Source organism: Phocoena sinus, chromosome 18 (genome assembly GCF_008692025.1).
Source record: "Phocoena sinus isolate mPhoSin1 chromosome 18, mPhoSin1.pri, whole genome shotgun sequence".
Lineage (NCBI taxonomy): Eukaryota > Metazoa > Chordata > Mammalia > Artiodactyla > Phocoenidae > Phocoena > Phocoena sinus.
Window position 1 is genome coordinate 4,373,814 of NC_045780.1, and position 14,959 is coordinate 4,388,772.

Below are 14,959 nucleotides of genomic sequence, written 5' to 3' on the forward strand. Positions count from 1 at the left end.
TGAGATGATGTGCAGTTCTACCTTCCTTTTTTTAAAGTTGAGGCATAGTTGTTTTACAGTGTTGTGTTAGTTTCTGCTGGACAGCAAAGTGAAGTAGAGTTCCCTGTGCTATACAGCAGGTTCTTATTAGTTATCTGTTTTATACATAATAGTGTATATATGTTCTTAGACATACTTTTAATGTAGATATTGTTATCCGTCTTCTGTGGTTCAGCCTTATTTTCAACCAGTGAACTGTTGCTTTTTTAATTGTTATAATCAGAGTCAGAATTAACATCATAACAACATATGAGGTGTAATAAAATTAATAGAATCAGTCGCATTGTTTGAGTGTCCCTATATGCCAGGCCCTGTTCTAAGTGGTTTATTATGTAATAACGCATTAAGTCCTCACTCCGTGAGGTAGGTCCCGTTGTGATGCCCGTTTTGTGGGGAGGAGAGGAAGGCATGGAGGGGTGAAGTGATGTACCACAGGCTGTGCACCTAGGTTGGTGGATGAAGTAGTATTTGGGTTGGAAGATGTGGTCGGTGTGCTCAACCAGCCTCTTAATGGACAAGAGGCGGAAATAGTTGATAAAAACACTGGCCAGTTGAGCAGAACTTGTCCTCTGCAGCTGCCCCCGCCTTTCGCCCTCGGCTAGAGCCCTGTCCACCCTTGTGATTTCAGCTGAGCAGTCACGTCCACAGAGAGGCTGCCCAGGGTCCCCCAGGGGGTTTCATAACCTGAGTCCACTGACCTGGGCGGTTGGACCGATGTCTCACTTCCCCGGCGGGGGGGGGGGGGGGGGGGGGGGCCTTGTCTGTTTCACTCACCACGGGGTCCTCGTTGCCTTGCACACTGCCCGGTGTCGGGTCAGTGCTCAGCAGGTGCTTATGGGATGCGTGAACAGAGGTAATGGAGAAGGGAGGAAGGGAAGAAAGATTTACCATGTGCCTCGCTAGTTCCGGGTTCTTGAGGTGAGCCGTTGTACCAGTTGGGAATAAATTTAATTCAGTAACAGAACACCCAGCAACAGTGACTTAAGCAAGGTATGATTTGTCTGATGTAACGAGAATTGCTCAGACGCCACCAGGCTCCTTGGCTTTTCTGGGTCGCTCCTCCTGTGAATTGGGCCTTGTGGGCACCCTGTCAGGGTGACAGTGTGTCCCAGTCATTGGGTTTTCTCCTGCTGTAGGGGGCAGTAGATGTGCTGTATAGGTGGTAGGCTTGAAATTCTATATACCTCCTTAAACAAAAAGTTGAGATGTCATTGGATGTGTAACGTACTTTTTGAGGAGAGAAGTGGATTGAATTCCCGGGATAATGGGGAAGGCTTTCCTGAGTGTCTGGTGACCCTTCGCCCAGGTAGGTGGGCTCCGTCCTGCTCCCTCCTTGGCAGCCCAGGTTCAGCCTTTCCTGTGTCCTAGTCTGTAAGCGCTGCCTGTGGTTTTGGGCTGTTGTGTCCTTTCCTCTCTTAGTACGTGTGGGCTTGTGCCTTTCCTCTCTCTTGTCATTTTAGCGGAGTGGGGGAAAGGTAAAAATGCACGTATTCAGTCGCTAATGCTTAACTGGAAGTCTTGCGTGCATCCTTTTTCTATCAAAGTAGGATTGTGCTGTCCATGTATCTTCGAAGTCTGTGGCATTCTTGTAAGTAATTGGACACCTGTCGCGCATTGAGCCTATTCTCTCACGCGGAAATGGCAGGATAATGCAGATTCCCGGAAAAGAGTCCGTTTTCCAGGGAGTTGAAACTCTAGGCTTGTTAAAACGTGAATATGAGCTTTTAAAACTGTCTTTTTAATTTTCAGATTGTGAGCCATGCCTTTAGTGAAGAGGAACATCGAACCCCGGCACTTGTGCCGGGGAGCCCTGCCCGAGGGCATCCCCAGTGAACTCGAGTGTGTGACCAACAGCACCCTGGCTGCCATCATACGTCAGCTGAGCAGTCTGAGTGAGTGTCTTGCCTCGGGGCTCCTTTCTTCTGATTACCAGTGACATATTTCAACAAATTAGCAAATTGATTTCAATTCAGTAGTTACGTGATTGTCCAGAGAAGAGGCTGCGGCTTTGAAGGAGAGAGCCTCCCTCCCTCCCATCCTCCCTCTTGAATTTCCCAGCGTGCAGTCAGCTGTGGCCCCCTCACTGGTCTGGTGATACCAGCTTCGTGTGACGAAGTTAGCATTGACCAGTTCACAAGTCACTAGCTACCACCAAAGGTGTAGATTTAAAGTAGTGTTCATTTTTAAAAGCTTATTAAAAATGAGGATAAAATAATTGGCATTTTCAAAAACGTGAATTATGCATTAAACTTGGACAGGACTAATTATTTTCCAGTGTAACGAATTGAAAACTAGGTCGCACCTGTGATATGCCCGGCGTTAGAATAGAGGCTCAATACATGTTTGTTGATTGAATAATATTCCAAATGAATCAAAGAATCAAGCCCCAAGCTAGTGAGACTTGCTGATTTTAACCTAGTGAAGGTCAAAATGCAGGTATTGACTTCCAAATTGAGGTCAGCAGATGAGTTGATGGTTACACGTACGCAGTGCCATGTACACATTACATACACAGATTGTAGAAATATAAGCAAACACAAGCGTAAGGAAGAGAGGACTTCCTGTTACTCTAACTTTGAACATGAATATGAAATACCCAAGAAATATTCCATTTCTTAAGCCTCACATATGCATGAAAATGCTTTTCCTTCAAAGCTTTTTGAAGTTGCAGTCTTTCTCCCTAACTTTTACATTTACGTCGTGATCTTATTTTCTCACTTCGTCCCACTCCTTTTCAGTTTAGATGGTTCACACTGCATTTTGGATGACAGGTTTTCACAGTTAAATTTTCAGAACCTCTGTTAATAATGAGAAAATTCTCCATGAAATTTCACATCCTGGACGCGTCCAGCAGGGGAGAGTGGTTTTAAAAACAACTCAAGTGCTTTTATTTGTTTTGAAGAAGAAACACTATGGATGAGTATTTTCTTTTTCTTTAGAAGAATTGTAGCGCATCATTATTGGTATATTTTTGATATATTATGTCTATAATCATTGGCTAAACAAAAGGCATTTGGAAATTGCTTAAAATGTGCTTCAAAATAGATTTCTTCTGGAATCTGAACTAATTATAATTGATTTTTGGTAGTGGTGGTTGGTAAAATGTATAAATTCGTATAATTACAGGAGGATACCTTGTAAATTATTGAAGGGTGAACGTATTTCTGTGTGCATTCATATATCTCCATAAGAATGTTTTTCAGTCTCTTGTTTTCTTATGGCTGAAACGTCTATTGGCATAAGGTCTAAGTGATGAAAACCAACATGAACTGTTAAGGTTTTAATAATCACACCATGCCTCGTGTGCAGTGGTACATCAGAGGTGCCTGCTTGGCCACAGTCTCTTCTAAGTGAAACTACCCGCAGGGTACGTTTTGTTCTGTAGAGTCCGTGTGTAGGCAGAATGATCACAGCCCCTCTGAAGATGTCTGCATCCTCACCCTGGGAACCCGCAGATGTGCTGTGTGACTGGGCAAGGGGAGGATTAAGGCTGCTCGTCAGCTCACCTCACGAGAAGGAGGTTATCCTGGGCTGTCTGGTGGCCCCATGTAATCCCGGGGGTCCTTTAAGTGGGAGGAAGGAGTGTCAGAGTGATAGGATGTGAAAAGGATCCATCAACCGTTGCTGGCTCCGAAGACAGGAAAAGAGGCCACAAGCCAAGGAGTGCAGGTGGCCTCTGTACATTGCAAAAGGCTGGGAACTGGACTTTCCCCTGGGGCCTCCAAGGGAACAGAGCTCTGCCAGCGCCTGGATTTCAGCCCAGTGGTAACATTTCACACGTCTGATCTCCCGAGCTGTAAGATGGTAATTTTGTGTTGTTTTAATCCACTAAAGTTGTGAAAATTCGTTACAGCAGCAGTAGGAAACAGCGCACCACTGGAGCCGTGGTGACGCTTTGTACACACATCCTGCTCTAGCCTCGTGAGTGGACCAGGCATGGGTCCTGGTCTCAAGCACAGTCCAACCCCAGTCAGCCTGCTTCAGCCCTGATTCTCTGCTAGAATCACTGGGGGAGCTTGAACAGAAGATGCTAGGAATCACTGCAGGGATTGTGATCGGGGTGACCTACGAAGTCAGATGCTGCGTGTCTGGATCGAAAAGCCTGCCTGGGCCAGTTGTGTTCTGTCGGGAAGTTTGAACTAAGACACAGCACGTGTGCTCGTTTATCGTGGGATCTACCGCTGGGGTGTGGCCCAGGACCGAGAGGTCCCGGTGGCCATCGCAGGCCTGCGTGGTTATTGCGGCGGGTGGAGGGAGGCCGCAAGGAGCTAGAAGAAGCCAGCGGGCGAAGAAAGGCAGGAGGGCGCGGGGAGAGAAACAGGCGCTGGGCACGAGCGAGGCCCTGGGCCGGCGAGGCAGGAGGGTTGCACTGATGGCCCCACTCCCGGTCAAGGAGCCGCGTGGCCAGTTCACGGCAGATCCTCACAGGTGCCCAGGTGCCCCGTGCTCGCCGCCCAGGGAGGACGGGGGCGCGAGAGCCAAGGGTGCAGCCTCAGAAAACGAGGATGGTTGTTAATTGGTGGTGGAGCAGCAAGTTACTGATAACCAGCGATTTATTTATTCCTGTTTATTCACTTGGTGCTCCTCTAGGTGCAGCCTACAGCAAATAAAGTCAACTGGGTCCCTACTTAGAAGTTACAAAAGCATATATAATTGACGTCAATATGGTCATACAGTAGGCAACATATGCAATTACGACCTGCCATAAACTCTCACACGTGATGAGTGACGTCTACATTTTGGGTGAATCTTTAGTTTTTGTAGGTTTTTTCCCCACTGAGTGGAAATATAGGAGATGAGAAAAGGTATATGCAAAAAAATTTTTATGATCTAAAATTGTTAAGGAAAATAAGAATTTAAAAGAATGTTTATAAATCAATAAAACAATGTTTTTTTCTGTTTTTTTCCTGGACATAAATAGATTTCTTTTTTTAAAATTTTTATTGGAGTATAGTTGCTTTACAATGCTGTGTTACTTTCTGCTGTACAGCAAAGTGAATCAGCCATACATACACATATATCCCCTCCTTTTGGATTTCCTTCCCACTTAGGTCACCACAGAGCACTGAGTAGAGTTTTTGTGTTTTCTGATTTTCTAATCATTCATCAGTTATTTTTAAAGTGAAGTTTTAGGAAAGTATGAGTCTGTCATATTAAAATTCGTCTATTACTGAGGATGAATTTTTTCAAGATAAAGTCAAAACAGAGTCTATTTTTTTATTCCTTTGAGTTTCTGACCGTCATTCAGTAGGATCCTGCCCACCCTGCCCCAACACCTCCACTCCCAGATTAGGACAGGTGATGGACAGTCATCTGAACTTCCTATAAGTGATACAGAGGGAGGCTAGACTTTGTCTACAAAGGCCATCTTGGGGGAATCCCAAGGGGGAACTTTAGGGATCTGCCTTGATCCTAGAGTGGTCATACCTGCCTGAGCAGCCGACTTGTCCTCCTGCCGTAATCCAGAGTAACTAATTCTCTGGTGGGTCTAAGGAAGGAAGAACAGACCAAGGGGCCAGAAGGAGTTTCTTTGGTCTTTTCCAAAAAGGAAGACTAGCAATTGAGAGCCCGATTCACCAGATCGTTCTGATTCTCATCACATCCATGGGGGAACAGTTCAGGGTCATGAGGGTTTAAATAACTTTACATCAAACAAGAGAACCTGGTCCTGGTACCAGATAGGCCTTTGAAGCCCCAGTGACTCTACGTAACTTTGGGGAAATCTTTAGGTTTTTGCCAGTTACAGTGCTCCCACTACATCCAAACTAGACAGTTGACTTTAAAGGGCCAGAAATTTTGTCAGAACTAGATATTTCCCAGGCTTTTCAGGGAATTGTTTCTTTTCAATGAAAAAATATTGCTTATTGGTATTGAGTATAAGAACAGTCATAGAAATGAGGAAGAGGAAATTTGTAACTTGAACAGCCTTATAATTAGAGAATAAGTATCAAAAGCTTTCAAAGCTTTGTCCAATAAAATAAAAAATCGGTGTTTAGTAGTTTTCAGATTTTTTTCCTTTGAGTGTTACTAACTTCTAATATGAGTGACGGTGTGGGGAGGGGAGTGGGAGGGAGAAGGAAAGCCACTTTTTAAAGTGGTTTTGGTTAATAGTGTGTTACTTGGCCTGTTGGCCATCTGTATGTCTTTCATGGAAAATGTCTGTTCAGGTCTTCTGCCCATTTTTTGATTGGGTTGGTTGTTTGTTTTGATATTGAGTTGTATGAGCTGTCTGTATATTTTGGATAATAATCCCTTGTCAGTCATATCATTTGTAAATATTTTCTCTCACTCCATAGATTGTCTCTTCATTTTGTCAGTGGTTTCTTTTGCTGTGCAAAAGCTTTTAAGTTTAATTAGGTCCCATTTGTTTATTTTTGCTTTTGTTTCTTTTGCCTTAGGAGACAGATTAAAAAAATTGCTGTGATTTATGTCAAAGAGTGTTCTGCCTATGTTCTCTTCTAGGAGTTTTATGGTTTCACATCTTACAATTAGGTCTTTAATCCATTTTGAGTTTATCTTTGTATATGGTGTGAGGAAATGTTCTAATCTCATTCTTTTACATGCAGCTGTCCAGTTTTCCCAGCACCACTTGTTGAAGAGACTGTCTTCTCTGCATTGTATATTCTTGCCTCCTTTGTTGTAGATTAACTGACCATAAGTGTGTAGGTTTATTTCTGAGCTGTTTATTCTGTTCCATTGATCTGAGTGTTTATTTTTGTGCTGGTACCATGCAGTTTTGATTAGTGTAGCTTTGTAGTATAGTCTGAAGTCTGGGAGGGTGATATAGCCAGCTTTTCTAATTATTAGAGAAATGCAAATCAAAGCAAGATATCACCTCACACTTATCAGAATGGCCATCATCCAAAAGTCTACAAATAACAAATGTCAGTGAGGATATGTACACTGTTGGTGGGAATGTATCAATAAATTGGTGAATTCACTATGGAAAACAGTATGGAGGTTCCTCAAAAAACTAAAAGTAGAATTACCATATGACCCAGCACTTCCACTCCTGGGTTTATATCCAGAAAAAATGAAAACACTAACTTGAAAACATACATGCACCCCAGTGTTCATAGCAGCACTATTCACTACAGCCAAGACATGGAAGCAACCTAAATGTCCATTGACAGAGGAATGGATAAAGAAGATGCGGTACATATATACAGTGGAACATTACTCAGCCATAAAAAAGAATGAAATTCGGCCACTTGCAGCAATATGGATGGACCTAGAGAACATTATACTTAGTGAAATAATCAGTCAGAAAAAGATACTGTATATCACTTATATGTGGAATTGAAAGAATAAATGAATGTATCTAGCAAAACAGAGACTCACAGATACAGAAAACAAGCTAGTGGTTACCAGTGGGGTAACCAGTGGGAGGGGCAAGATAGGGGTATGGGATTAAGAGATACATACTGCTGGGTATAAAACAGATAAGCAACAAGGATATATTGTACAGCACAGGGACTTACAGCCATTATCTTCTAATAACTTTTAATGGAGGATAATCTGTAAACATACTGAATCACTGTACTGTATACCTGAAGCTAAAATAATATTGTAAATCAGCTCTACTTCATTGAGAAAACATTTGTGTGTCACGTGGTTTTCCAGTAATGGAATATTGATATTCTTCAAATAATGATAGTTTAGTGTAGCAGTTAACATTAAATCAGGAGTGCTTTTTCATCATTTTCCTTGATTAATTATCTGAGTGCTCTTGTTCTTATCAGCTAGTTGCTCAATTAAAATTACGGTGTCTTGGGCTTCCCTGGTGGCGCGGTGGTTGAGAGTGCCTGCCGATGCAGGGGACGCGGGTTCATGCCCCGGTCCGGGAAGATCCCACATGCCGCGGAGCGGCTGGGCCCGTGAGCCATGGCCGCCGAGCCTGCGCGTCCAGAGCCTGTGCTCCGCAACGGGAGAGGCCACAGCAGTGAGAGGCCCGTGTACCGCAAAAAAAAAAAAAAAAATTACAGTGTCTTGCAATCAAATTCCTACTGATATTATAGTGTCATTTTAATATAATTTGCTTTAAAAAGGAAGTAGGGCATTTGTGCCAAGGATGACGCAAATCCACTTCAATACCTCCCAGGCTGGTTTCCACTTCTTTCACTTCGTTCTTGTGATTATAGCTGTCTTCCCTTTCCTTTCTTAAAAGTATGTCACAAGGAAAGGAGTTAGACCTTAGGTGCCTCCCCTGCCCCAAAGTTTTTGGTTATATTTGATGGTACTAATAAGATCATATAGAGAACTTAGCACAGGACAACACAAAGGAAAAAAATTACAAATTTTTTTATTAATCGGGAAATCATTGATAATGCTTTGTATATATCATTATAAAAATGATACCTCATACATACGGTTTTGTAGCCTATACTCACTTGTATATAGTAAACATCTTTGTTGAGTCTTCTAAGACACATTTTTAATAGCTAGAGATTACTGTGTTATATTGATACAGTATCATTAACCATTATCTTGCTGTTGGACATAACCGTATGTTTCTTTGTCAGGGAGGCACTAGTCTTTTTTGGCACTTTTTTTTTTTTTTTTTAAGATTTCTTACATCTTATAGGTCATCAAACTTCCTCACAAAGAGCTAGGATCGTTCTTACAAATGGTCTAAAATTTTGAGACTCCATTAATTTTAAACGTGAGTCTCTGAAAAAAAGTTATTACAAAATCTATTTTCTATTAATTTCTACATTGAGTACTTGTATAAATGAGAAAGAAATTCTGTTTTCTCAGATTTTAATTAGTGATTATTATTTTTATTGCTACTCTTTATGGTATGTATTATGTCTCGTATCAAACCAAATGCCAAATCGTCATAAAAATGCTTCCTTGGGGCTTCCCTGGTGGCGCAGTGGTTGAGAGTCCGCCTGCCGATGCAGGGGACACGGGTTCGTGCCCCGGTCTGGGAAGATCCCACATGCCGCGGAGCGGCTGGGCCCGTGAGCCATGGCCGCTGAGCCTGCGCGTCCGGAGCCTGTCCTCCGCAACGGGAGAGGCCACAACAGTGAGAGGCCCGCGTAACGCATAAAAAAAAAAAAAAAAAAAAAAAAATGCTTCCTTGAGGGCTTGCAGTATAATACATCTGCTTTATGTAATTGGATCTGAAATTCAGGGTTGTATTAATTGATTATACCAAGTGCAGTTCTAGTCAGAATAGAGATTTAAGTATTTTGAAGGCATGCACTGAATAGGTTTCTTGGATGTTCTTAGCCAAATGGGATTTTTGAAGTGAAAGGGAAGATGTAAACACAGTATATGCAAGAAATAGATCATAAGTTCATTTCCATGCAGGTTGAGGCTGGGTTGGGGTACTTTAAGAGAAAACGTATGAATGTAGTGGACAGAACTGACTGGAAGAAACAGCACACATTTTTTAAAGTTTACTGCTTCAATCTGAGATAAGTATTTGCATTACTTGTGGATAAAAATAGGAAGCCAGTGAAGAGAGGTAAGAGAAATGTGTACTTAGGAAAGTATAAGGCACAACTCCGTCAGCCGTAGAACTGGAGGTGAGTATAATGAGAGTCCCCCACAAAGGCAGGACTGTTGGGAATCCAAGCACTTACCGCCCCACCTGGAACATCGGAAACACTTCCTTAACAGAAGAAACGACGAGGGGGCCGTTTCTCACTTCTTGCCCTGGACAGGTTGCGACATGGCAGGATTTAAGTGTAGACTAATTGTCCAGAGCACATGTGGAGAGCTAGCCACGTCCGAATGTTCAGTCAAGTCTGCCATCAAACCTCTCTGCTTTTGTCATCGGTATTCTTTCCACTTCATGAGTTCATAGGCTTATGGTAACGTGTCTTCAGTGACTTGCAGGTGTCTTTCTGATGGTTGTGATTTACACTGTTATTATCATCTAAAAACTTTGGGGGAAGATTTTCAAGGATTTTAATGTTGTTTTCTAAAGTTGTCCTAACCATGATCACTCCCCTCTCAGGTCCACGATTGTGATTACCGGCGTCCTGAGTTCAGTCGTGTTCCTCCTTGACGTAGCCCCTTCCATAGGAGTGAACGTTGTCTACTTCATTCTTTTTTTTTTTTTAAAGAAGATGTTGGGGGTAGGAGTTCAGTAATTTATTTATTTATTTTTGCTGTGTTGGGTCTTCGTTTCTGTGTGAGGGCTTTCTCTAGTTGTGGCAAGCGGGGACCACTCTTCATCGCGGTGTGCGGACCTCTGACTATCGCGGCCTCTCTTGTTGCGGAGCACAGGCTCCAGACGCGCAGGCTCAGTAGTTGTGGCCCACGGGCCCAGTTGCTCCGCGGCATATTGGATCCTCCCAGACCAGGGCTCGAACCCGTGTCCCCTGCATTAGCAGGCGGACTCTCAACCACTGCGCCACCAGGGAAGCCCTGTCTACTTCATTCTTGACTAGTCTTTTACACACGTTGTCCAGCAAAAAATTAAAATAGGAGACACATGGGAAAGGAGAAAAGCATGACTCATAATTAAGAGAAAGAGGAGTTAGTAGAAACAGGATCCACAGATGACTCCAGCCCGGCGTTTCAGGAACTTAGAAGCCACTCCCGCCTGCATAACAGGAAAGGAGCTCAACAAACCGAAATCCACCAGCTTCTCTTAGATCCTTCAGAGAACTGAGGTCACAGGGCAAACCGCTGTCCCCAAATTTGGAAAGACAGACAGATTCTGAGAATCACAACTCACCGGGATATAGAAGTTTTGCACAACACTCCCAGCCAATCTGACCTAATTGAGCTTTACAGAACGCTAAACGCCCACCTGTAGAATACACATTCTTCTAATGTTCCGTTCACATGGAATGTTCCTCGAGGTGGGACATATGCTTAGCCAGAGAATAATACATTTGAAAGGACTGATACCATAAAGAGTATGGTGTTAATGAGGAAATAATTACAATAACCTTTTTAGATACTTCTCACATATTGGAAAATCAAGCAATAGCTTCTAAATAACTCCTTGGGTCAAAGAAGAAACCAAAAAGGAAATTGCGAGCTGTCTCTAACTGTGTGGGTAATGAACACACAGAATCACCAGTGTATTTGTGGGATTAACGTAAAGAGGTGCTTAGGGGGAAATTTGTACCTTTAAGTGCTCACGTCAGGAAAGAAGAGAGGTGTAGAACCACGCGCGTTCCTCGGGTGAGCACCCAGTTGCGTGGCAGTCCTGCTGAACTTCCTTCGCTCATTAGTTTTCCCCGCCCGGAGGTGCCCGTGTCATATCTTCTCTTTCCACCCCAAACTCTGAGCTGGTGGTTTGCTTATTTCCCTGGGAAAATAAGAGCATTCAGGGGAGAACCAAACACCCCCCTCCTGCCAGATCAGCCCTCCGATCTGCCTGTGCACCGGCGCCCCGCCCACCCTGCTCTACAGTGCGGACCCCAGGACTCACTCCAGGACTGGGTTAAGCTCCGTCTTTCCCGTGTCCTCCACCCCACCCCCGTCCGCATCATTCCTACCGAATGTTAACACACTGAGAAATCACGCTCAGGTCATCCTCTCCCCGTCGCCCCATTTCTTGCTCCCTTCACAGCAAGCTTCCTTGAAAGAACCACTCCTGCCTTTACCCTCCCCCCGCTCGTCTCTTGTCTCCACTGAAGTTCTGTTGCATCTTTTCCTGAGGCTGTGCTTGTCAGGGTCACCCACAGTGACACCCACGTTGCTAAGTCCCGTGCTCAGTCTCAGGCGTGTGGCCTGATGGCTGAGTACCGTTCGACCCCTGATAACTCCCTCCCCGTCCTGGAGGGCTTCCTTACCTGCCTCGGGCCAGCACCCTCAGGGTGTCTCTCGCCTCACGAGCTCTTCTGCGTCGTGGGGCCCCAGGGTGTGGCCACAAGCCCTCCCCCGCTCCCGGTTCCCAGGCCACCTCACCCGCCGTGGCCCGAATACCACCTTCACGCTGATGGCTTCCAAACGTACGACCTCTCCCCAGACCTCAAACTTGTGTGTACAGCTGCTTCCGGAAGCATCTCACGTGCAACGTGATCAAACCGAAATAATGATTTTCTTCTCTCTTCCCCCCTATATATCTTAGCAGGTGGGGGCTCTGCTCTTCCAGCTGCCGTGGTCTTCCCCTTCTCTCTTCCTGCATCTTCACAGTGTGTACCGAATCCGCACACCTGCTCCCACCTCTGCTGCCGCAGTTCTGGTCCCAGCTGCCCCAGCCCTGCTGTACGGGGGCCCTGTGGGACCTGCCCGCCCCACTCTGGTCCCCCCACCGCAAGGGAAGGACATCCCTTTCTCCGTCCTCCTCCACCACTCGCCCTCCTCCCTGAACGCTGTCCTCACCTGCAGCCTGTCTCTGCCTGGAAGGTGCCCCCTCACCTCCAGCCACCGTCCGCCCCAACGTCACCTCCTCAGAGAGGCCTTTTGTGACCACCTGAGTGTCACCCACTTCCTACCATATTCTCTTGCAGTTTTGTTTTCTTCATACCACTTGTCATGTGATGGATTGTGTGTTTATTTATGGTCTGTGTGGTATTGTCTGCATATAATAAAAGCTGTGTTCATTGCTGTATTTCTTCAAGTGACTAGCATAGTGCCTGGTACACAGTGGGTGTTTGATACATATTTGCTGAATAAGCTGAAGATGCATAACAACCAGCATCTGTTGTCTTAGTTCTTATAAAATGCCTAGAAAGGGTGTTGTAAACAAGTGTACAAAAGAGTTCACTGTGGTTAACTATGCGTGACATGTTTTACTTTTTATTGTTCTCTGAGTTTTGCAAATTTTCTTCCATGAGCTTGTGTTGCTTTTATATACCCACAAAGACATTTCAAAGAATCAGGCTGTATGCTATGTTTTTGTTTTTGTTTTTGGTACGCGGGCCTCTCACCGTTGTGGCCTCTCCCGTTGAGGAGCACAGGCTCTGGACGCGCAGGCTCAGCGGCCATGGCTCGCGGGCCCAGCCGCTCCGCGGCACGTGGGATCTTCTCGGACCGGGGCACGAACCCGTGTCCCCGGCATCGGCAGGCGGATTCTCAACCACTGTGCCACCAGGGAAGCCCTGTTTTGTTTGTTTGTTTGTTTGTCTAACTTTTATACATACTTATAAATACAACAAAGACAAAAGAAATGAGTGTTAGCAGTTGCTGTCTTAGATTGGACTTTGGGCCATTTTTCCTATTGTTTACATTTCCATATTTTCTATATTTCTTGTAAGCATGGATTACTTTCATAGTAGGAAAAAAGTGAAACTTTAAAAAGGAAAAAAAAATAACATAGGGCCCAATAATTATGACATTATTTCATGGAATTCAGAAGCAGTTGGACTTTATTACAGACACAGTAATAAATTTATTTATTTTTTTTGTTTTTGTGGTACGCGGGCCTCTCACTGTTGTGGCCTCTCCCGTTGTGGAGCACAGGCTCCGGACACGCAAGCTCAGCGTCCATGGCTCACGGGCCCAGCCACTCCACGGCATGTGGGATCTTCCCGGACCGGGGCACGAACCCGTGTCCCCGGCATCGGCAGGCGGACTCTCAACCACTGCGCCACCAGGGAAGCCCTATTTTTTAATTTTTAATTTTGAAATGATTTCAGACTTACAAAAAGGTCAAAAAGAATATGAAGAATTCTCAAACTTTCACCCACATATTATTTTACCTCATCTTTTCTTTTTCTCAGAAATTCCTCTCTTTTCCTCCTGCCCTGCTTTCTCCTCCTCTGTCCCCTCCTGTGTCTCTGTGTGTACATACATGCATACACATACATATATAGTTCTTATATATACAAACATATATCTATTTCTATCTTTCTCCTTTAATCTGGAGCAGTTCCTCAGTCTGTCTTGACTTTTATGACTTGACATCTTGACATTTTAAGGGGAACCAGCCATGGTTTTATGGACCATTCCTTGGTCTATCTTCTGATGCTCCGTCATGACTAGATGTTAAGATGTTCTCAGGACTGTCACAGAGGGTTGACACCTCCCACTCAGGGCATTCTATCTGGAAGCACACGTTACTGGCTTGTCCCGTAACTGCCCCTGTGAACTCTGATTGCTTGGTTAACATTTTGTCTGTGGGTTTCTGTACTGTAAAGTTTTATCCCCTATGTAATTAGTAAGTATCTCGTGGGGAGACACTTTGAGACTATGTTCTATCCCAGTTCTACCCAGTAGTCTTAGCATCCATGGATGATCCTTGGCCAAAGCACTTATTATTGGGGTGGTTACAGAATGGTGATTTTTGTCATTCCCTAATTTCTTCTGGGTTTATTAGTTGGAATTCTGATGTAAGTGCTTTCACTTCTTTGCCTGTTATTCATTCATTCATTTATTTACAACAGTATGGACTCATGGACTCTTATTCCGTGGGTTATAAGCCATCATCTTGATTATTTGTCTTAGTACTCACATTTTCCCAGACTTGGGCAGTGGGACCCTTTCATGCTGGCTCCTGTGTCCTTTTGACATGTCCCCACCACTCTCTGAATACTTCTTTGCTTTTTTTGAAAAGCACACCAAGATATTCTAAGCACATCTTGTACTTTTTCACCCTCATCCCTAGAATCAGTCATTTTTTCAAGGAGCCTCATTCCTTTTAGTGGAAAATGGAAAGCCCAAATCAAGGTGCTGGGTGTACGGATTAAAATTTCTGAAGGACCTCATTATGACTGGTTCCTTGTTCCGCAGAAAGGACTCTCACAGACACACTGATTGTTTCCCGAAAATCCTAAATACAACAGAAAATCTGCACATAATTTTGATGCTTTGGCAGTAGGGAGGCGCACTTCGCGACCTGACACACTTGGACGTAAGCTCATGGTGGTGCCAATAAATCTGTAAATGGATTCTTTGTCAGTAAAGAATGAATAAATGGTGCTTACCTCTGTGTGGTCTTTAATTCAATTCAGAATTATTTTAGTGTAGCTATTATTGGACTTGCCACTGGAAGAGTGAGTACAATTAA

The 14,959-nt window shown here is 44.2% G+C and overlaps 1 protein-coding gene across 2 annotated transcripts in view; it reads left to right on the plus strand.

Moving 5' to 3' along the window:
• The window catches only part of WASF3 (WASP family member 3), a 92,660-nt gene that overhangs the window by 51,002 nt on the left and 26,699 nt on the right, over window positions 1–14,959 (plus strand). For both annotated transcript variants that reach the window (XM_032611682.1, XM_032611684.1), the window contains exon 3: window positions 1,789–1,931. In XM_032611682.1, the coding sequence (XP_032467573.1) occupies window positions 1,799–1,931 (133 nt within the window). In that variant the 5' untranslated portion in view covers window positions 1,789–1,798. The remainder of the gene's footprint in view (window positions 1–1,788; window positions 1,932–14,959) is intronic.